General features: G+C 39.2%; 2 protein-coding genes across 10 annotated transcripts in view; both read left to right on the forward strand.

The window, feature by feature from the left end:
* The window catches only part of TCTN3 (tectonic family member 3), a 58,204-nt gene extending 43,717 nt beyond the window's left edge, over window positions 1-14,487 (forward strand). For 5 of the 6 annotated variants that reach the window (XM_088020072.1, XM_088020074.1, XM_088020073.1 and 2 more), the window contains one exon: window positions 13,596-14,487. In XM_088020072.1, the coding sequence (XP_087876198.1) occupies window positions 13,596-13,832 (237 nt within the window). In that variant the 3' untranslated portion in view covers window positions 13,833-14,487. Of the gene's footprint in view, window positions 1-11,314; window positions 11,409-13,595 lie in introns of all 6 variants that reach the window. The other variant, XR_003608365.2, reaches the window with a different exon arrangement.
* Window positions 14,488-20,169: 5,682 nt separating this feature from the next.
* Window positions 20,170-23,038, forward strand: part of ALDH18A1 (aldehyde dehydrogenase 18 family member A1) — a 39,214-nt gene continuing 36,345 nt past the window's right edge. For all 4 annotated transcript variants that reach the window (XM_028098832.2, XM_028098834.2, XM_028098833.2 and 1 more), the window contains exon 1: window positions 20,170-20,296. The gene's annotated coding sequence lies outside the window, so the exon portion shown is untranslated. The remainder of the gene's footprint in view (window positions 20,297-23,038) is intronic.

Below are 23,038 nucleotides of genomic sequence, written 5' to 3' on the forward strand. Positions count from 1 at the left end.
CTGTATGATAAGCTTTTGACAATGAGAGCCAATTTATGCTACCAGCCAACATTTGGTTTTAGTGAGTTGACACAGCTTTTAAGTCAATCCTACCTGCCTGGTTATTGAAATTAGCATGTTGTCATGATAAATACAATCTATATCCTTTTCCCGAGTTTGTTTTCTCTTCTAATTTCCTGAACCAGGCTATAGTATAGGTTAATTTCTTTTCAATTATCATAATAGTGTTACTATACCAGTTGATTTAACTACAGAAAACATTTTCCATAACTGTGCATTCAGTGTGGCAGTCACATACTTATCAGTGTCTCTGAGCCTGTTGATTGCTTAAAGATAATGCTGGGGCTAGTTTGTAGTCATCAATTCTTGATTGATTGCACTCCATTAAAATGAATAATTTTACTATGTAGTAAACATATACCTGTTTTTTATGATGTGTGTTAACTCACCTTTAACACATCTGCCTTGATTTTAATATCTAATCCTTAGCTTTAGAATTGTGAAAACAAATGGTTAAGTCCCAGTGAACTGATTTACATATAAATTGCATGCTAGTTTATTAACTTTTAATGAAAATTAAAACTAATTGAAATTATTACTTATATGTCATTGCATTTACATCCCAGAAAAGAAACTAGAGACTATATGTAGGCCAGAAATAAAATATCTTTAGCTCCTTCTTACAACAGGGTTGAGTACCTTAGCTCTCTTTGCCTACAAGTGGTGTTAAAACTCAGGTTACCAGAAATTGTTAGTGAGAGCACTGCATTTTTTCTCTGTATTGGTTTACTGAATAAAATAGCACTATTTCTGTAAGACTCTTTTAATCTGTTACGGATCCTACACTGAATATGTTGTTTTATTTTTCTAAACTGTATCTTTATTTGCAAGTACCTATGTAGTTTGCGAAGATACCCACAGGACTATTCTTTTTTCTCTGAATCTCTGGTTCTCTTAGGCGTGGAAGCGACCCAGTGCCTCTCTCTCTTATGTAGATATTTTAATCATTATCTTATTCTAATACTTAGTAGAGGTTAGCTTTTTGGGTGTGTTTTCCCCCCTCTACAAAATCACACTTTACAGTCATTCACATCTAACTGGCCTGAATGGTTGACAATTGAGAATTTCAGCTGTACTTCATTCATGCATAACAAGACAGTACCTATTCCAATCATGGAGCAAAAATTAACTGTGTTGAACTTACTGAGAAGTGGTATGGGATATACAAAATCATGTGCCTTTACTTATGACAATTTAAAGGATGTACAAAGGTAATTTTGACTATACAAAAATTTTCACCTTAAGGGCTGACTTGAGAAACTTGCCCTCATGAAAGTTGCCATGGCCCTATAAACATAAAAGGAGTTGTGAAACAATAGTGTCATATCAAAAAGTTAAGCAAATACAAATATTTATTTCTATAATAAAGAGACTTATCATCTGTATTGAAAGACTTTTTTACTTCTTCAGTCATGATTGGAAATTTTCTCCTGAAGTCCTATAAACATACTCACTTTTCTTTGTGTTTATATTTTGATTATTCTTAACTTTAAAGATTTTTTTTTAAGATTTTATTTTTGTTTGACAGAGAGAGAGACAGCAAGAGAGGGAACACAAGCAAGGGGAGTGGGAGAGGGAGAAGCAGGCGGGGAGCCCGATGTGGGGCTCAATCCCAGGATCCTGGGATCACGACCCAAGCCGAAGGCGGACGCTTGATGACTAAGCCACCTAGGCGCCCCAAATTTGTTCTTAACTTTAAACCTTTATCCACACAGGCTTGTTTCTCAGGACTTCCTGTGAAATTTTTTTCTTAGAATAGCAAGAGACTATTCTGAGAAAGCTAGTGTACATGTTCCCAAAGCTTCTAAAGGGAAAAGAAGAGTTAAACTTTAAGAAGATAAATGTTCTATGATTTTCTCCCTACCCACTGGCCATAGTTGACAGCAGTCTCACGTAGGCTGTGTCAGTCAGCTTGGTATCTGAGTGATGGCATAAAAGTAAAGCTGGGGTTGGGCGCCTGGGTGGCTCAGTTGGTTAAGCGACTGCCTTCGGCTCAGGTCATGATCCTGGAGTCCCGGGATCGAGTCCCGCATCGGGCTCCCTGCTCAGCGGGGAGTCTGCTTCTCCCTCTGACGCTCTCCCCTCTCATGCTCTATCTCATTCTCTCTCTCAAATAAATAAATAAATAAAATCTTTAAAAAAAAAAAAAGTAAAGCTGGGTGGCAAACTGTAGGCTGTGGGCTAGAGTTAGCCTGTACACTTGTTTCGTTTTGCCCACAGTGTTTTGTTTTGTTTTGTTTAAATTTGTGCCACATTTAAAAATGAGGAAATTTCATGTTGACATCCACATTTCTGACTTCTCTTGAAAATCTAGCAATAGTGATCCTGCAGTCCTGCATGGCATAAAATCTCTTGTCACTGAATGGTGGTTTCCACTTTTAAATAGAGTGCCCCTTTCACACAACGTACGCCTACTCACCTTTAGCCATCCCACTCTTTCATTGAGGTTATATCTTTAGAGTGGTAAGCATTTGTGTTTATGACCCTTGGGATGAAGCTGCTAGGTGGTCAGTTAAATTTTGAACTGAGCTGTCTGAATGACTTCATTGTACAGATGCTGCTTTAGAAACACTTTAAATTCCTCTCACTATAGAAAGTGAAGTAGCAAAATTTTGGAAAGTCCCCAAGGACAAACTACAAAGCAGGGAAGAATTTAAGCAAAACACTGTGTAGACTTCCCTGTCTTCTTGTATGATAATAATAGCTAAATATTTATTGTCATTTACTTTGTGATAGCTACTGGTAGTGTTTTTTACAATTTTTTTTTTTAATAAATGTTGCATCCTCACAACAAACCCATGAAGTAAATAGGATTTACTCACATGGTACTTTGCTGCTTATAATTTTGTACTAATTGAGCATTTAAAGGGATCTTTAAATTTGGGAATTAATAAAATACAATATGTCTGCTATCTGAATAGAAACTTTTTTTTTAAAGATTTTATTTATTTATTTGACAGAGAGAGACACAGCGAGAGAGGGAACACAAGCAGGAGGAGTGGGAGAGGGAGAAGCAGGCTTCCTGCTGAGCAGGGAGCCCGATGCGGGGCTTGATCCCAGGACCCTGGGATCATGACCTGAGCCGAAGGCAGATGCTTAAAGACTGAGCCACCCAGGCGCCCCTGAATAGAAACTTTTTTAATTTAAAAAGAAAATTATCTCTAGAAAGAAACAACTACTTTTGCAGAATATTCTGGATCAGTCAAAACCAAAACAATAAGTGAGTGACAAGAACAATGTAGCATCACAGGATCAAGGCTCTGAACCTTTATAGAATTATAATATTCAATTCATCTTTATCTTTAAATGGATTATCAAGCTTTTTAGATTATTTAGGAGATCTATTTTTTTGCAGTTTAGAGAGCATGGGTGCTGAGTCAGTGAGACATAGGTCTAAATCAAGTTATTTTATTTCTCTAAATCTAAGTTTTCTCATCTATAAAATGGAGATTGATAATAATATTTCATTGGATTATACAAATTAAATAAGATCATAAAAGTAAAACATATTTCCTGGCACATAGTGAATACTCAGTAAATATTGCTTATCATATCATCATTATTTTTATCATCATAACTCTTTTGGTTCCAAATTTCCATAGAAGTAGCATATCAAGAAGGTTTAAAGCAAAAAAACCAAGAGATAAGCAGGCATTAGAGCAGTATTTTTCAATCTTTGTTGGCCATCACCCATGGTAAGAAATATATTTTGCAATACAACCCACATTATAGCAGACACATATATAAAGCTGAAACAAAAGTTTTAGGAAACAGTATTTTATGCAGTGCACTGTGTGATATTGTCTATTCTATTGTTGATTCTGTTCTTTGTTTAATGCTAGACTCTAATGGGTCACAATTTGCAATTTGAAAGACACTTTCAGAAAATGCATCTCTGACTACATTTTAAAGCTAATTATATTATTTAATAATTCCTCTTACTCATTATAACTGAGGGTTGGCAGTGTTTTATATATCAATCATAGCATATGCTAGAATGATTGCCAGTCTAGCTCCCAATCTGTCACAGTGGTTTTTAATCTTATGGACCCCACTGAGAATCTGTTGGAAGCTATTCACCTACTAGAAAAATGCCCAGACACACAATATTCTTTATATAGTTTCAAGGGATTTATTGATTTCTTAAAGCCAGACTAAGAACTATACTAAAAAAGATAAGACTAAATAAAATAAGAATGAAATTTACTGATTTTAGAAATAATCGCTATAAGGGAAAAGGCTAGGAAGTGGCTGGATTGGATCACCACCATTGGGTCATTGTGACAGTCTGTAAAGTTTGTCACTAAAGGCTTCCTTTTTCAAGGGTCAGTCAACCACTGTTTGCTTCTATCTCTTAATGAATGATAAGACTATAGAAGTACTTGACCCCCTTCTATAGTTCTTAATAGCCTTTATAGAAGAACTTTACTTAGTTCACTGGGTTGTTCTCTTTTTACCTTTTTTTGTTGTTGTTAAGAATTGTGAAAGTTATGCTCATTGTTCCATGTGTTAAAATATATAACCACTTGAGATATCTCCCTGATACATGATGTTTAACCACATTTTTTCTTTAACATATTTGTTCTCTTTGACTCATTTGAAAATCTTGATAATTTCATTGACATCTTTAAAATACTGAGGAAATTTGTAATTTTTCATTGGCTTCTCCCTCAAATATATGTTTGGCCCTAAGAAAACATGGAAAAATAATGCGTACATTATCTAGCAGAATATTGTACATAAAGAATTCTTTTTTTCCCCAGAAATTATTTTTCTCCTTAATTTCACTTTATTTAAATCATCAGTTCTCCTAAAGTTATAGTGTCAATATCAGATATCACCTAACTTCCTAAAGATCATGTACTTACATGAGGAAAAATTACCTTTACATGGGCCTTTACAGTATGCTTTATAGTTAAGTAAGTTCTAATCATCGTAATAGAAATCATCATACCTGATTGTGTTAGATTTAAAGAGACTCATAAATAAAACAGTCAGATGCAGTTCATTTTTTTGCATAGGATTCTGATTTGGACAAATGTAAATCACATTTTGGGATAGTTGGGAAGCTTGAGTATGAACTATATTTTAGAAAGAAATATTATTAACAGGAAAAGGTAGAGGTTTTTTTTTTAAGTAGGTTAGTAAACAGTCTGCACAATATGATTTCACATGCATGTCTGTGTATAGGTCAAGATATAAATGTTAGTAGTGGTATTCTTAGAGGTGGAAATAATGGTGTTTTTATTTCTCAGTTTTACTTATCAATAGTCTTAACTTTTTACATTATGATTTACTGCTTGTGTGATAAACTTTCTTAAGGTCACTAAAAATAACTAGATGTGACTTTAAAGATGAATTTATTCAGTTTCATTTACAGTAGCATGAAAAAACATAAAATACTTAAGAACCAATTTAGCAAAAGAGCAAAAGGCCTGTTCACTATAAAACATTACAGAGAGAAATTCCAGGAGACCTAAAGAAATGAAGCGATATACTGTGTTCATGGAGAAGGCTCAACATTAAGATATCTGTTCCCAAATGGATATATGGAATGAATAGCAAACCCCAGAAAATCCTAGCAGGCATTTTTGTGGGAATTGACAGCCTGATTCTAAGATTTACATGAAAATGCAAAGGACTTAGACTAACCAAAAGAACTTTGAAAAAGAAGAACAAAGTTGGAGGGCTTATTCTATTTTTATTTTTTAAAGGTTTTATTTATTTATTTGACAGAGGAGACACAGCAAGAGAGGAAACAGAAGCAGGGGGAGTGGGAGAGGGAGAAGCAGCCTTCCCGCCGAGCAGAGAGCCCTATGCGGGGCTCGATCCCAGGACCTGGGGATCATGACCTGAGCCGAAGGCAGACGCTTAATGACTGAGCCACCCAGGTGCCCCAAGGAGGGCTTATTCTATTGATTTCAGGATCTACTCTAAATCTCAGACAGTGTGGTACTGTTATAAAGGTAGACAAATAGACCAATGAGGAGAAATAGAGTCCAAAGATAGATCCACAAATCAATTCAACGAGAAAAGGACTTTTTAAAAAACAGTTGGTGCTAAAATAACTGGATAAAACTAGAACTACTAGATAAATATTGGGGAGAAAAATGAATTGACTCCATACACAAAAAGTACTTAAGCTGGCATCATAAACCTATATATGAAACCCAGAGTCACAAAACTTTTAAAAGAAATATAGGAGAATATCTTTGCAAATTTGAAGTAGGTAAATATTTTTTAGATAAACAAAAATCATAAACCATAAAACAAAATTTGATAAATTGGTCTTTATCGAAATTTACAATATCTGCTAATCAAAAGACACCTCTTTGAAAATGAAAATGCAGGCTATAGTTTGTGAGAAAATACTTTTCAATGCATTATCTGACAAAATACTAATATCCAAAATATAAAAAGAATGCCTACAAATAAATAATGCAAGGACCCCAAAATAAATAAACAAACTGAAAATGGAAAGATCTGAGCAGATAACTATACAAAAGGAGATAAACAAATGGCCAATAAATGTGAAAAGGTGCTCAACGTCTTTAGTCATCAGCGATATGCAAATCAAAACCATGAGATACCACCTACAAGGAATTAAATAGAATATCTACTAGAACAACTAAAATCAAAAGGACTGATAACATGAAATCTCAGTTTTCATACATTACTAGGGGATGAAAAATGTTACAACCATTTAGTCTTTTACATATTCATCTTCCCTGTGACCCAGCACTTCTATTCCTGAGTATTTACCCAAAGGAAATTGAAACATATATCCAAAACAAGACCTGTAAAGAATGTTCATAGCAGCCTTATTCATAATAGCACAAAACTGGAAACAACCCAAACATCCATCATCAGGAGAATGGGTAAATTGTGGTATATTCACATATTGGAATTCTCACAACAAAACACTGAATTACTGATACACAAAACAGTATGGATGAATCTCAGAAACATTTGTCTTGAATGAAAGAATCTAAACACACACAAATAACACTTTAAGATTCCATTTAAACAAAGTTTAAGAACAGGCAAAAATAAATCTTTAGTGATAAAAATCAGAAAGTGGTTGTTTCTGGGAGAGAGGGAATAGACTGGAAAGAGGCACAAAGGACCCTCTGAATTGATGGATATATTCCAGATCTTGTTTTGGGTGTTGTCTGTATAGCATATACAATTGTCAAAACTCATTGAACTGAACACCGAAGATGTATACATGGTATTGTGTATGAATTATACCTCAATAAAAGCTAAAATGAAAATACTCAGGGAAAATGAAAATGAAAGGCACTGATTAAGGGGAAATACTTGCAATACCTGTATCTAACAAAGTTCTTGTATGTAGAATAGGGAGCTTTCAGAGCTCAGTTATGAGTTATATACTTGAGCAAAGATGGATTGTTCTAGTTCATGAAATGTGCAGCTACAAAAACGTAAATCTAAGAGATGGTATCCACGGCTCTTCCTCTAATAATGATAGTTTTTTTCTTTTCATTTGTAATGATTGGACATAGAGAATTAATATATAATGTTTTAAAATTTGTGATTATAAAGTTGTAATAATAGTAATATATTAGGTGTATTTATTATTACCAAAGCCAAACAAAACCTAATCCAGACTTTTCATGTTGTTAAAAGTAAATCGTATTTGGGGCGCCTGGGTGGCTCAGATGGTTAAGCGTCTGCCTTCAGCTCAGGTCATGATCCCAGGGTCCTGGGATCGAGCCCCACATCAGGCTCCTTGCTCGGCGGGAGGCCTGCTTCTCCCTCTCCCTCCACTTGCCGATCCCCCTGCTTGTGCTCTCTCTCTCTGTAAAATAAATAAAATCTTTAAAATCTTTAAAAAAAAAAAAGTAAATCATATTTGGGGACAAAGGATTTTGCTGCGTGTAAGCTGGATTGAAACAAAGCCCCTAAACCCCACAAAGTGTTAAAACAGAATTATTGGTAGTGATTTCGGAAATAAACATAAAATATTATAGTTTAAGGTAGAAATAAATTAAATCAACCATATATAACAGAACCAGATCCACAGTAAAAGAAATGTGCTGACTTGGCTGTCTATCTTTTGTTTGTTTTGATAAAAGAAATGAGATGACCAGACTTTGAGGGTTGGGGTTTTTTTTTTCTCCGATATTCTTCCTACACATTCATTAAAGAGTGAATTCTCTAATTTTGCTTATACATAACTTTTATACATAACTTTTTTTTTTAAGATTTTTTTTTTTATTTATTTGAGAGAGAGAAAGAGAGAGAGCATGAGGCGGGGAGGGTCAGAGGGAGAAGCAGACTCCCTGCTGAGCAGGGAGCCCGATGTGGGACTCGATCTCAGGACTCCAGGATCATGACCTGAGCCAAAGGCAGTTGCCCAACCAACTGAGCCACCCAGGTGCCCCTATACATAACTTTTAAAACACGAATAGAAAAACTTGAGTCTTCAGATTTTATGTATAACACACTGAACTTAAAATTAAAAACCTTGTTCTTCATGTGGTACTAAAACACAAATTCTAAAATGGGTCAATAACATTCAGTATTATCCAGCGACCTGGCAAGTGCATTCAAGTTCCTTTTTTTTTTTTATAAGATTTTCTTTATTTATTTGACAGACACAGTGAAAGAGGGAACACAAGCAGGGGGAGCTGCAGGCAGAGGGAGAGGGAGAAGCAGGCTCCCCGCTGAGCAGGGAGCCCAATGCAGGCCCAATCCCAGGACCCTGGGATCATGACCTGAGCCGAAGAGACACAACGACTGAGACACCCAGGCGCCCCTCAGGTTCCTTTTAATTGTGGACTGTCTACTAGATTGTATTTGTTCTAAACCTCCACACAACTATGGAGGCAATATTCTTAATATATGAAGAAAAAGCATTTAATTTGAAATACTAATTTATAAATAAGGAAGGAAGGAAGAACAACCTTTAGGGATCCTAATTACAGTGTTGTGGGGAGAATAATGGGTCAAAGTGATCTGTAATTGCTGACTATTAATTAGCTATGGCAGGGTGCCTCGGTGGCTCAGTGGGTTAAGCACCTGCCTTCAGCTCAGCTCGTGATACCAGGCTCCTACGAACAAGTCCCACATTGGACTCCCCACTCTGCGGGGAGTCTGCTTCTCCCTCTGCCCCTCCTCTCTGCTCATCCTCGCTTGCTCGCTCTCTCTCTCAAATAAGTAGAATATTTAAAAAAAAAAAAATAGCTGTGGCATACTTTCTTCCTTGTGTTGTATTATCTCTTGCTACTTTGTATTAGTGCCCTATCTCCAAAAATACCTCTACTCATTTGTCAAAAACAAAAAAAAATCTCTATTGAGTGTCTATTTTGTGCCAAGTACTATGGTGGATGCTCTAGGTATGATGCATGGTAAACAAGATAGACATCATCCTTGCCCTTATGGAAGGTATAGGGCAATACTGAGGTAAAATTTAGAACACTGTTAGAGAAATCATCAGGAGATACTGATAGCCTAGGCCCAGGTGGGGGCTGTGAGGGCTGCAGGAAGTAGACAGAGTTCAGGAAATTTAGGGGTGTCACAGATAGGACCTGACTGCTAGGCTGTGGAAGTTGAGAGAGAATGAGTCAAGGATAATAGATAGGTTTTCAGTTTGGGCATTTCATTCATTTATTTTATATCCTACACGTGATAGATACCTTGTTGACTACCAACTGTAATTTTGCTTTTTGCAGTTACCTTTCTGTTTTTCACCCTCTCCTTTTTTTTAATTTGGTGGGTATGCCTGAGGTTTTCTTCCCCTTTCTGTTTTGTTTTGTTATGTCTTCTGTGGAAGACTGCCTTCACCCTACCAGAACCCACTTTGCCTGTAAAGTGCCTGGAAATATACCTCTTCCCAGATGGCCCTTAACCAATGCCTGAAGGATGCAGGAACAGAAAAGCCCAACCCCCTTGCTTTGGGTTAGGACAACACAACCTGTTGGGACTGTGAAACCTACCTTATATTTCAGAGTTCCCCTACAGATTTAACTAATGCTAGATAATGGTATAATTTATCAAATTAATAATTGCATAATTTATCAAAATAATACATACATATGTTTTTTAAAGTAAAAAATACCAGAAAAGAGGATCTCTTAACAAATATGCGATATCCCCTATCGCCTTGAGTCTAAGCAATATTGAACAGTTATCTCTTGAATCATGAATTTATAGGTTATTTATTGACTCCTATTTTAGTAGATGAGTTTAGCCTGTTTCTCTCCTCCCGCCACTCTCCCAATATAGTTACATCAAAATATTAAATCAATATTCAGTGTTTCATTATTATGATTATATAAATATGCTAAGCCAGGTCATTAAATTTTTGCAAAATTTTTCATTTCTGAAATTAATAATTACCTCATATTTCATTTCTTTAGTTTTCTTTGAGCTAAGGGCTAAGACGTCTCAACCTCTCCAACATGTCTAAAATTTCTCTCAATGCAGTTTTCTAAACAGTTGAACTTGCTATGAGATATTATCAATTCTACTTTTTCCTATGTATTTTCCTCATAGTGACCTCCATTACCTGGTGTAGTATAAACTATGTATTGCCCACCAGTTGTTATGGAACTTTCCTGTCATCCTAGGAATTCCTCTTGTTTCTTCTGTTAGATTCACTGTTTGCTAGACACTACTTTTTCTTTCTTGGTTGACTCTCTTGTTTTGATGGAGCTCAAAATCTAATATCCTCTTTGAAAAGAAGGCACATGTAAAGTACATTTTTACTTTAGTTCACATGTCTAAGGATAGCTTTATTCAACCATCATCATTGTCATCATATCAATTATGATTGATCATTTGACCAGGCATTCTAGATTGAATTCTAAATTGGAAATGATTTTCACTCACAATTTGAAGGCATTCTTCCATTGTCTTCTAGTTTTCAATATTGTTCAGAAGCTATTTTTTTTTAAAGATTTTATTTATTTATTCATGAGAGACAGGGAGTGAGAGAGAGAGAGGCAGAGGCAGAGGAGAAGCAGGCTCCCCACTGAGCAGAGAGCCTGATGGAGCCCTGGCTCTATCCCAGGACCCTGGGATCATGACCTGAGCCGAAAGCAGACGCTCAACCATCTTCAGATTTTATGTATAACACACTGAACTTAAAATTAAAAACCTTGTTCTTCATGTGGTACTAAAACACAAATTCTAAAATGGGTCAGTGACATTCAGTATTATCCAGCGACCTGGCAAGTGCATTCAAGTTCTTTTTTTTTTTTTAAGATTTTCTTTATTTATTTGACAGAGAGAGACACAGTGAAAGAGGGAACCCTGTTCAGAAGCTATTTTAAGATCTTTTGCTCCTAGGAGTCTGAAGCTTCTGCAATATTATGCCTTGGGTAGGTTTTTTTCTGCATTCTTTTTTTCATTATACCAAACAATTTTGGGGATTTTTTTTACTCTGAAACCTCTGAGAATTTTCAGTTCTTATTATTTGTTTAATAATCACACACACACACAATTTTCTCTGTTCTTTTTGTAACTCTTGTTAATCTGTTACAGGGTCACTGGACTGGTTCTCTAATTTCTTTTCTTTTCTCTCATTTTGTCTATCTCTTTACCTTTTTGTTCTTTCTAGAAGAGTTCCTCACCTTTCTTTTTTAACCTTTTTACTGATTTTTTCTGACTATCCATTTTTAAAATCTAAGAGCTCTTATTTTCTATTTCATTTCATAATATCCTTTTTTATATATATGTAAAGATCTGGGGCACCTGGCTGGCTCAGTCAGAAGAGCTTATGACTCTTGATCTCGGGGTCATGAGTTCAAGCCCCACCTTGGGTGTAGAGATTACTAAAATAAATAAAACTTTAAAAAAATAAAACAAAAAATAAAGATCTTAACTTTTCATCTTTCTTTCCTTCTCTGTTTCTTCTGAGCTTATTTATTCTGCTCACTTGGTACAGTTTTTCTCTTTAATGTGAGAAGCTTCCCCCATACATCTGGCAGTCCCTAAGCTGTCTGTCCAACATAAGAGTAAGCTGTTAAGCTAATTGAAAGCTCTGTGCTCATGAATGAGACTTGCTGACTGGTGGCCTTCATAGTAGGGCAGTTAGGTGCAGTTGCTTTTGGGGTTATGGAACTTGTTGCTGAAACTCATCATTTTCTCCAGAAAAGACCCTCATTCCTGACTGATGGGTATGGATATAAGGCCATCTGTCAGCATTTTGGAGCTAGATGAGGGAACAGATTCCATTATACAGAATAATTTTCCTATTTTTAGTTCCATACATCATTCTGCCCTTCTTTATGCCCAATGTCCCTGAATCCAGAATTTCTCTTATTTAAATTGTCCAATCTCTTGTTGAGGTGGGGAAGGGGTAGTTGCCTGATCACACTGAGGGGGTATCATTCAGTAAGCACTTTCTGTCCCTACCTCATGCCTGCCACCATGTTATAGCCTGTCCTCCCCATTTTCTTTGTCTGGTTAGTCTCAGCCAATCTTCCATGCCTGGCTGGAGTCAAGGTTGCCTTTTCAGCCTTAGCCTAAGTAGGCTGTCCTGGAATGCATGTGGTTCTTTCAGTGCCTCAGAAGTTACATTACTTCTGTGCCAAGTCCCTCAGGAATGTCACTGTTTTAAAAAAAAAGATTCCAAAGAGTTAATATGACATGCAAGATTATCACATCACTGGTCCCATACCCATTTTTTTAAGTACCTAGAAAGGTTATTCCAGGCAAAGTTGTGTTCCCAGAGCCTGGTATTTGTTGTTGCCAAAGACCACAGCAGATAGTATATAGCATCAGGGTAAACAAAGCTGAGTGGAGAAAATACTCCTTTATGGTTCAACAAGATGTTATTTACTGTCAAATTATAATCAGAAGTCTGATTGGTAAGCACAGAGTCAGAACAAAAGGAATTTATTTTACATAAACTTGTCTCAGTCATCAGGCTACAACTGTACCTACCAAAAGCTATGCATATTATTAGATCAGATACTTGAGTCAGCTTGACGAGGTCCCTTCTTCCCAGAGCATGTTTCATTTGACTTGAATTGGGTGGTTGACCTTTCAACCCTTTCTAACCCCGAGATTCTGTGAATCTGATGGGCTTAAATTTTATCTACATTATGGAGTTTCTTTGTTTTTCCATTGAAGTTTCACATTTCTTTCTGCAATTGAAAATGGAATAGAATTGCCATTACTATTTGCACATGTGTGCTGCTTCAGAGCCTGGAGCCTTCTGGGACTTGATAAGGTAAAGCTGCTAAGCACATAACAGCACAGTTTCCCCATCTGGCCTCTCTGATATCAGCCAACTCCCCATTTGGGGGAAGCTAGAGTCAGTCTTTCAGCTTTAGGTAGGTGTAACTGTTCACAGTTCTAGTGTCATGGACTGCTGCTAAGAAATTCATTTTCTGTGTATCACAGAATGAGAACTACATAGGACCAATATGAGAAAAAGGCATATCCTGCTTAGAGCAATTTGGTTTTGGTCTTTTTTCGGGGAAAGTAATAATCACAGTCAAGTTAGAGAGCTATATGAATGGGTACCAAGCACTGACCTGTCACGGACTTTCTTCCTGCAGAATTCCCAAGAAGTAACAGAAATACCTTTGACAACTGTTGTGACCTTTGTGGACATTACCCAGAAGCCAGATCCTCCAAGGGGCCAACACAGAATAGACTGGAAACTGCCATTCGACTTCTTTTTTCCCTTCAAAGTGGCATTCAGCAGAGGAGCAGACTCTCAGAAAGACTCAGCTTCTCCCATCCTTATCCTGTGTCTCTTAGTACTTGGAGTTCTCAAGCTAGAAACCAAGTGAAACAAGAAGAATCAGATTTTAATTTTCCCTATGGGAAGTTCTGAGACAGCCTACTTATCTTGGCTAAGTAGGTCCATACCTGCTCGTGACCAGAGGAGAGTATTTTAAGATAACAGAGGACCTAACTGAAGGAATGTTTGTATGTGAAAGAAGGGATTTTTCGAAAAGCAATAAAAATAGCTTCTTTGTCATGGCTCTCTGCTTAGGACTCTGCAGACCACCAAGTACACATTAGGTTCTTCTCAAGCTAGGAAGAACACAAAGAGCCCTTCCTGCAGCCCTTCAGGTGGTGTTATGCCTCACTAAAGTTTTGCAAGATCTTCATCCATCTGCTCACAGGCACAGTTAGACCCAGCATAGAAAGGAACATGTTCTTGCTGTCCTCTGGATGAACTTGGGAATAGATGCTCTCTGGACTTAAGAGGAGCTGACTGTTGGGAACAGAAAACTGCTGGCTAAGGATTTCATCTGGCTTCTCTCCACTCCCTTGGGCCACACTCTGCTGGAGCATGAGTGAGGAGAGCAGTTCTTTCTAGTCAGTTTCCAAAATGAATGTGGAATCCCAGCCCCCCTTTTTACTAGCAAATGATCCTACCAGTCATTTCTGTATTTTTCCTCCCTTCCATTGTGGTGAGAGAAATAAAACTGATTGAGAGCTTTGTTGTACTAATTCCAGCAACCAACAGAAGCTGACATGTGATCACCTTATGATTTATTTATCTATGTGCATGAGGCTTAAAAAGAGGGGGGAAAAAACCTTTCATACATAGCACAATAGCATTCAAATCTAAGTACTTGGGTTCTTTTCCTGGGATTGGAGCTAACATAGCAGGATAGGTAAGATTGGGAGGGAGCGTGGAAGGGTGGAGGTGATACCAGGAGCCAGAGGGTTGGGATCCTAAAGTGACTAGTAGAAACACTGAATGGGCAAAATAGGTGCTAAGACGGGGTAAGTAACATGTGAGCTCATTATATGAGGACTTGAAAGCCAGGCAAAGAGAACTGGGAGATAGTCTGTTTTTTTCCACAATGTATTAATTATCTGAATCTAGAACTGCCTTTTAATAAAACATACACTTAGTTGTAATAATCCTACTTCATGAGCAGAAAATGCTAATTGTAAAAGCCATCTCTGACAGGTTTATCATTTTGCCCACTCCAAAGTACCCTGAAAGTAACCTACCTCCCTGGAGGAAAGTGGCAAAGTTCTTGTAGCAGTTACTACCAAACGAGGAGGAAGTGTTTCTATACAAGGGAGATTCTGCACAGGGGGAGTTGGGAGCTGGGAAGCTGATGGCATGGTTCCCACTAGAGTCCATTATGTAGATGTTAATGTGAATTCAGCAACCCTGCCTCCAAAGAGGCCTGTACCAAAACAGACCACAAAGCTACTAGAGTATTTAGGGTCTCCAGTTTGGGCTTCTTAAAGGGGAATAAACTTACGTGACAACCCTATATTACGGCGTAGGAGACATCTAATTTACTCCCAACAGCCTACAAGTCCTTCTTAGAATCTGGTCCCTCTATTTCTTCATTTATATGCTTATTCCCATGCCCGGGTGCTATGAAACTATTCTGTGCCTCTACCAAAAAATTTTAAATATAACTCATACACCATAAAAGTCACCCTTTTAAAGTATACAATTCAGTGGTTTTTAATATATTCAGATTTATGTAACCATCACCACTAATTCCAGAACATTTTCATCACCCTAAGAAGAAAGCCCATAGTGATTGGCAGTCACTTCCCATTTCCCCTTTCTCTTGGGTTCCTAGCAGTTACTAATCTATTTTGTCTCTATATAAATTTGCCTGTTCTAGACGTCTCATATAAATGGAATCCTACAATATGTGACCTTTTTTGTCTGTACTTCTTTTGCTTAGCATAATATTTTCAAGGTTCCTGTTGTAGCGTAGATGAATAATATTCCAGTGTATAATTATACCACATTTTTATGTATTTATCAGTTGATGGACATTTGGGTGGCTCCTACTTTTTGGAAGTTATGATTAATGCTGCTTTGAACATTCGTGTACAAGCTTTTGTGTGGACTTAGGATTTTTATTATTTTTGAGTATATACCTAGGAGTGGAATTTCTGGGTAATATGGTAACTCTGTACTTAACTTGTTGAAAAACTGCTGAAGTACTTTCCAAAGTGGAAATCCCAGCAGCAGTGTGTGAGTATTCCAATTCTCCACATCTTTGCCAACACCTGTTATTGTCTTTCTTAGTTTAGCCATCCTAGGGGGTGTGCAGTGGCATCTCGTGCTCTACCATGCCCTTTTAAACCCCAGAAATCAGCATATCTGTTCATCTAAGACAGGAATACCTCAAGTGTTCTCTTCCTCTCTACCTCTCTGCTAATTTAATTAGCTTGTAAACCAAATTTCCATTACAAGACTACTTAATATACCTTAAATAAGATTTTATGGTTATCTCTAGTCACTCTCCTTGTAATAGACCTTCAATACATTTTTTAAACCATCTATAAAACAATGCAGTCTTCTTAGTTCCCTCCCTTTTATCTATACAGGTTATCAGCTCTTTGACAGTAATTACTGCACAAAAGGTCTGTATTGTAACCATGTATTCAATTTAAGGAACAAGTTTTATTGTAAAGGGGTATGTACAATTTGAATAGAATGAAATTGAAATCCTAGGCAGACATTGCAGGTGTGGAGAAACAAGTACTATCAAAAGCTTTTTGGGTAATTATAAACTGGTAGAAACTTGGGAGAGAAGGGCAGATAACTATTTGATAATATGTATCAAAAACCTTAAAAATGTTCACAAACTTTGTTCCAACAATTCCACTTATTGGACATTTTCAAGGAGGGAAAAATATCCAACAGTGGAGAATTAAATATAATATATCCATAAATTGCAATGTTGTACAACCACTGAAAATTGAGTAGACTTACCTTAATTACAATATGGTCTATTTTTAAGTGAACACAACAACTACAAAGTAGGCATATATTCTGTGATCTCATTTTTTTTAAACAAAATCTATACATGTACACTTAGGCAAACAAAAAAGCCTAGAAAGCTAGCATGCCAAAATGCAGATTTTTTAAAAAATAATAAGCATTCCTGATTTTTATAATCACAGAAAATAAAACTATATTTTGAAGAAAATATATGCTCTCCAAAAGGAACCTCCCTGTTCAGTGTATGTAAGAATGTTCTATATTTATGAGTAATTTCCCTTTTCTGTTGATATATTTATTTGGGATTCTCGGCCTGTCTTTGGAATCAGGGGTTCTGAAATGCCAGTCACATCATAATCTTCTGTGGTACTTTATAAAAATGCTGATTTCTGGGCCCTACCCCTAGAGATTGATTCACTGGTGGGAAAAGGAGACTCTAAGAATCTGTATGTTTAAAAGGCTTTCCTCGTACTTCTGATGTGCAGCCTGGGTTGCAAAACTATAAAGTGATGTTGCATAGTGCGGCTGAAATGGATTTCAGTGAAAGCATCTGTCCTATCATTGCCAAGTCATGTGATATGTCCACCAGCCTAGCCTACTGCCTTTTCTCTAAGAATTCCCATCACTCAGAGTTCTGCCAAGGGTGGGCCCAGCCTCCAGGCTCACGTTACCTGCATGATCCTGCCTCTCCTTGCCACAGCTGACCAGTCCGAAAGTGGAGTCCTGGACCAAGTTAGGCCAGTAAGATTTTTCTCTCCTAGGACTTTGGAACTGGGACTAAGACGGGAAGTCAATCAGGAGCCAGCACTAACTAAGGATATTTGAGGGCTGAGGAAGCCATTTTCCACCAAGTGTTCACTGATGAAGAGCCTACCTTAAAAGGGGGAAAGAAAACATGTGCAGAGAGAAGTGTAAATAAGACATGCAGAGAGGAAGGGTAGTTTTGGTTCTCAACTTCCAGTGCCTTGTACCCATCTCTCATGAGATTCGGTTTTACCTCTTGCTCTTGGAGACTGTAAGTTACTCCTTCTAGTAAATTGCCTTATTTGAATGTTTATCATCAATCAAAGAACCCGAAACTAAGACAACTTAAACCAATACTCCATAGCATGTAAAGAAGTAGTCTTCAATCCTGTATTCCTATAGCCCAATTCTAAATAATCCACTTTCTATGTGACTTTCTCGTCATGGCCAGCTCTATTTCCATTTGCTGAGACAAAATTTAGGTCCCTCCAATAAAAAAAAAAAAAATCATTTTTAAAATCATATGGAGGAAGGATACCATGGCTATTTCTTCTATTTCTGCAGAGACACAAACTAGCTTTTATTTCTGGATTTGGTTTCTCCCAATCCACAGTCACATATCCCACTCCTTTCTCCTCACTGGTGGGGTAGAATATTAATAGTAAAATAGTAATAAAAAATAACAGTAATAAAATAGAAAATGCACAGTGTTAAAGGATTTCTATATTCCTCTTAACCCCTATGGAATAGACAAAGGCCGTGTTATTAGTCCATTTCTTATTTGAGAAATCTAAACCCAAAGGAATTAAATTCATTCATTTATCAAATATTTATTGTCTATTATGTGCCAGGAACATACACTTCTCTACACTCAAGAGCTTATATTCTAGCGGGGAAGGCAGACAAGCAATTACCTAAGGCGATGTGTGGTTTAAGAGAAGTAGGAAAGGATTTCCCAAGTGGAGAAGGCCTGTCTCTAATGGCTTTGGCTATCCCCACAGTTACCTAGTTTGTTCTAAGTTCATGGTGAGAATCTTAAAAGCTGAAGTACCAGATGAAACTTACTGGAAAGCACTTCTATTACTTTTGTATCCTCCAGCCTACCTCAAACCCAAACAGCTGACAACTCAACCCATGTTCAGTGTTCCCATCGTTCACCTCAAAGAACTCCCTTCATCTGTTTCCTAACTTAATATAGTACAACATCACCAGATTTGCAAGTATCCCTCTTCTTCTCTTACCACCATCCCCACCAACTTTGAAGTAGTAAGTGATCTCAGCTCTCCCCACTTCATGCTCCCCATGCCCACTGCTGGAGCCTCCTTTCCAGTCATCATTTCTTAACTTGGGCCTTTGCACTAGGCTAAACAGCCCCCTAGCTTCTACCCTTCTTAACTGATTTCAGACACACAAATCTCATCATTGTGCCATTCCAGTACTTAAAAGTCATGGTTCTCTATCTTTGAGGTTGACAAATTTCAAGCTCTTTGGTGTGGCACAGAAATCCTCTTGCAAGGTGGCCCCCCACCAAACACCTCTCCTGTCATGTCCCGCATGCAGCCTCTTCTCCTAGGACCATCTGATGTCTTTGCTTATTGCATCTTCTCTTCCTCATATGATCCTGTTTCCCATTTCTAGGTGAACGACTTATTTTTTGTCCTTCAAAGTACAATTCAAATGTCTACTCTCTTTTTAAAGCCTTGCCTGAATCCCTAGGCACCCCTTCCTCTAGCATTAATCGTATTGCATTGTAATCATTTGCTCACATATCTGTCTCTCCCATAAGGCTGTGAATTCATTTAGGGAAGGGATGATGTCTTCCTCCACATCTAGGGAATGCCTGGCACGTAAAGTAGGCAATGTTAATGAATGAGGAAATGAATAAGAAGGCCCAGCAATGTTCTCAAGAAGAGGAAGACACTTTGTCACTGACCTCCAGTCAAGTGCTGTGCAGCTCCCCGCCCCCACACTTGCTCAGCCCTGCCTGTGCCTATACAAAACGTGCCCTCTGAGGAAAATACAAGTAGGAAAGAGGGAGGAGACTCTGAGTTCTAATTTTAAGGGTGGATCTGCAATCACATTTGGAATAGTTTCAATTGTCAGGGATTAAATACAACTTTTTTTTTTAATACAACTATTTTTAAATGCAATACTCTCACCAATGTGCTTGCCGAACAAGAGTTGGGCTGGGACCTTTGGGGAAACCTCCAGACGACTAGGGGGTAAATCATTTTATCGCAGTGACAAAATTTTCGCATTTAAACAGCAGAAATCTGCCGAAAGTGTAGATTCTGTAAATACAAGTATGTGCAAGTTGCACCAACCTATTTCTGAGGCGCGCCTGGGATATAATGCTCAATACTGACAGACACACCTTATGGAATCTACCAGCACCTACGGGAGCTAGGGATATTTCCCGCCTCCCCGTGAAGCCTGGTGGGGCCCCTATCCCCTAGCGGGACGTGGACGTGCACCCCCAGATGTCGAGCCCCGCCTCCCTGCGTCTGCCCGGGACTGGGCGGGCGGGGCCCGCCACGTGGAGCTCAGACCAGATTCTCCAAGGCGCCTACGCTGTTGCCGCGGCGTAGCTCCGGCTCGGCCCTTCGCCCCACGTCAACAGCGGAGGCTCCGCGGCCTGCGTTTACACCAACGCCGCTGACGTAACGTCATCTTGCGGGACGTGGACGGAAGAAAAAGGAGAGTAAGCCGGCGCCAGAATCGGCCCGGCGTGGAGTGCGGACGAGGCGGCGGGCCAGGGCAGTGAGGTCGGGCGGCGGCGTGAAGCAGGTACGCAGCGGGGATGGCGCGGCGCCGGCGCTTCCGCGGGGGCTAATGGGGCGCGCGGGCCGCGGCGGAGGAGGGGGTGCACGCTGGCCCGCGGGCGACCCCGGGGGTTGCTGGGGGGCCGGCCGGGCGGGAGGCTCGCGGCGACCGGTGGCGGCCGGCTGGGCGGCCCAGGTCGCCCTGGCCGCCCTTGTGGTCCCATACGCCCGGGCGGGGAGGCTCCAGGGTCCGAGGGGCTTGGGGCCCCTGACTTCTGCGGCCGCCCTTGGTTACGTCCAGGTGGAGGCCTCAGGGCTCAGCGGACCCCTCTCCGGGAGTCCAGAGTCAGCTTCCAGTGCATCTGCCTCGCTGCTGGTGATGTATCCCGGTTTATAACCGGCCACACGCCGACTCTCAGCAGCCTGTGTGTGGTCCCCTGCGCTTCCCCACGCCCCCTGGGCTTTCGTGACCCTCTCTTTCAAAAACCAGGCCCCCAGCAGCGGGGGAGTTCGCTCACGACCGCCCTTTGCAGTGTGGCACACGGTCTGTGAGTAGTAGTACCTCCGTGGCACAGCAGGGAGCACCTAGACTCCCCCGCCCCCCATCATTATTCCCTTCTCTCTGAGGCGGCGAGATTTATCACACCGTCTTTGTCTTTGAGTAGTGAACCATATACCAAGCCTGTGTTTCTGGGTGAAGTTTGTTGGGACTAAAGTTCAGTTCTTTGTCCAAATCAGTAAGATAAAGGCATTCTGTTTAAGACGAGTAAAAGAGGTACTTGAGAAATGGCCTGAGTCAAAACATGGAAACTTTTTTTTAACCGACGGCACTTGAGTCTAGACATACACATACCCTTTGGTCCCTGGAATCAGCTGTCTGCTTTTTGAGAGCATAATAAACTCTGGCAGGAGAACCATTCATTGCAGTCAATCAGAGGTGTGGTATAGGGGGGAGGGCAGGAAGGCTTGGTTTCTAGGTCGGTCTTGAACCTGACAAGTTAGTGACCTTGAACATTCAGAGCTTTCACTTAGATAAGAGAGAGGTAAGCAATCAAGTATATTTCGTGATTATATCCATCAGAGAATATTTATTGAATTCTTATGCCTGTGACACATTCTGAAGGAAATAGAAAGTTGTAGGACATCATTAGTGCCTAAAAGAAGCACAGCTGACATTTGTTGAGCATCTGTTGTACCCAAGATTCCATGCATTGTCTCATTTAATTCTCACAATCCCGAGAGGTTCTTCCTGTTACCGTCCCTGATTTACAAAAGACGAAACTGAGGCTTTGAAAGATTCAGTAACCTTCCAAAAGGTACACCGCTAGTGTAGCAAGCCCAGAGCTGAAACCCCAGTCTGTCCGACTCCACAATCCATGTTCCCTCTCCAGTGTACTATGCTGTCAGTAGGAAATTTATAATCCAGGTGGAAAAAGCTACAGTAACACATAAACCAGTTAAAAGCTAACCTATAGGATTATATCCAACTTTGAATGCTAGAGCTGCTGAGAAAGTTTTCATGAAGGAGACAGAACTAGAATTTTAGTGTCACAATTTGATTCTTTTACCCTCTTGGCATTCCTGTTAGAGAATTCATATGTGAATAATTGCTTAGCAACAATTACTGAAGGAGGGATGCCTGGGTGCCTCTGTCGGTTAAGCATCTGCCTTTGGCTCAGGTCGTGATCCCGGGGTGCTGGGATCGAGTCCCGCATCTGGCTCCTTGCTCAGCGGGGAGCCTGCTTCTCCCTCTCCCTCTGCTGCTCCCCCTGCTTGTGCACACGAGCTCTCTCTCTCTCTCTCGCCTTCTCTCTGACAAATAAATAAAATCCTTAAAAAATAAACAAAAACAATTACTGAAGGAATGTATATAAGCAGCACACAAAGACCATGGGCTTATGTCCTCCTTAAATGTTATGCAGATAATTTTCTCTTGGGATCTTCCAGACTGTCACAAACTCAAGTCAACAAAGACAGCACTTAACACTTTCTGTTGCCTATTGGATACATATCTTTTACAGCAGATGTATCCTGCCAATCTCTTCTCTCCCCTTTCTGTGCCTTTGTGCAATATAAATTGAAGAGCCATCATGCCACTCCTTGTTTCTCTTCACTATGGGGCTAACTGCTAGTCTTTTGAGACACATTTAAGAGGGTTGGAATATATTCACCAATCCATAGAGCAAAAGTTAAAAAGAAGCTTGCAAGCAAAGAGGGTGCAGTGTTTTTCTTATCTTGTGAAAACAGCAATTTCCCTGTAGCATGAGAGCTGCAATAATGAATGGCTTATTCTCCATGTATATATAGGAGGGAACCCCCTACCTTTTTGTGAAATAAACTATTCTTTATCTAAAGCCTCAAGTTTGACCCAGGGCCAGAAAATGCCCATAACCACCATATTCCCAGCTCGGGTTTTTAGCCATGTACTCATCCTCTGTGGGATATGCCTATAGTCATTTAAGATGCCAACCATTTGCAGGCATTTCACTCCTTCCAGGCATGCAAGAGTGTGCTTTAGATTCCTGTGGGCAGCAAGAAGAAAGATGACAGTAGCCTCTGGCCTTTCCATTCTTGTGTCAGCCTGGGTCAGACATTTCAAATATGTGGTTTTCAGACGTCTTTGGGGAGGTGATAGCAGGAAGGTGGAGATGGCTGCTTATTGGATGTTGGATCTGTTTTTGATTTGTTTGAGACTCCCTAATGGTGTAGGAATTGTAGTGAAGATTTAATATCCATACAGAAACATCATACTTTAACTTTTTTGTCA

The sequence above is a fragment of the Eumetopias jubatus genome, unplaced genomic scaffold, assembly GCF_037043125.1.
Source record: "Eumetopias jubatus isolate StellerSeaLion01/CBP00866 unplaced genomic scaffold, mEumJub1_p1.0 scaffold_17, whole genome shotgun sequence".
In the NCBI taxonomy this organism is placed as follows: domain Eukaryota; kingdom Metazoa; phylum Chordata; class Mammalia; order Carnivora; family Otariidae; genus Eumetopias; species Eumetopias jubatus.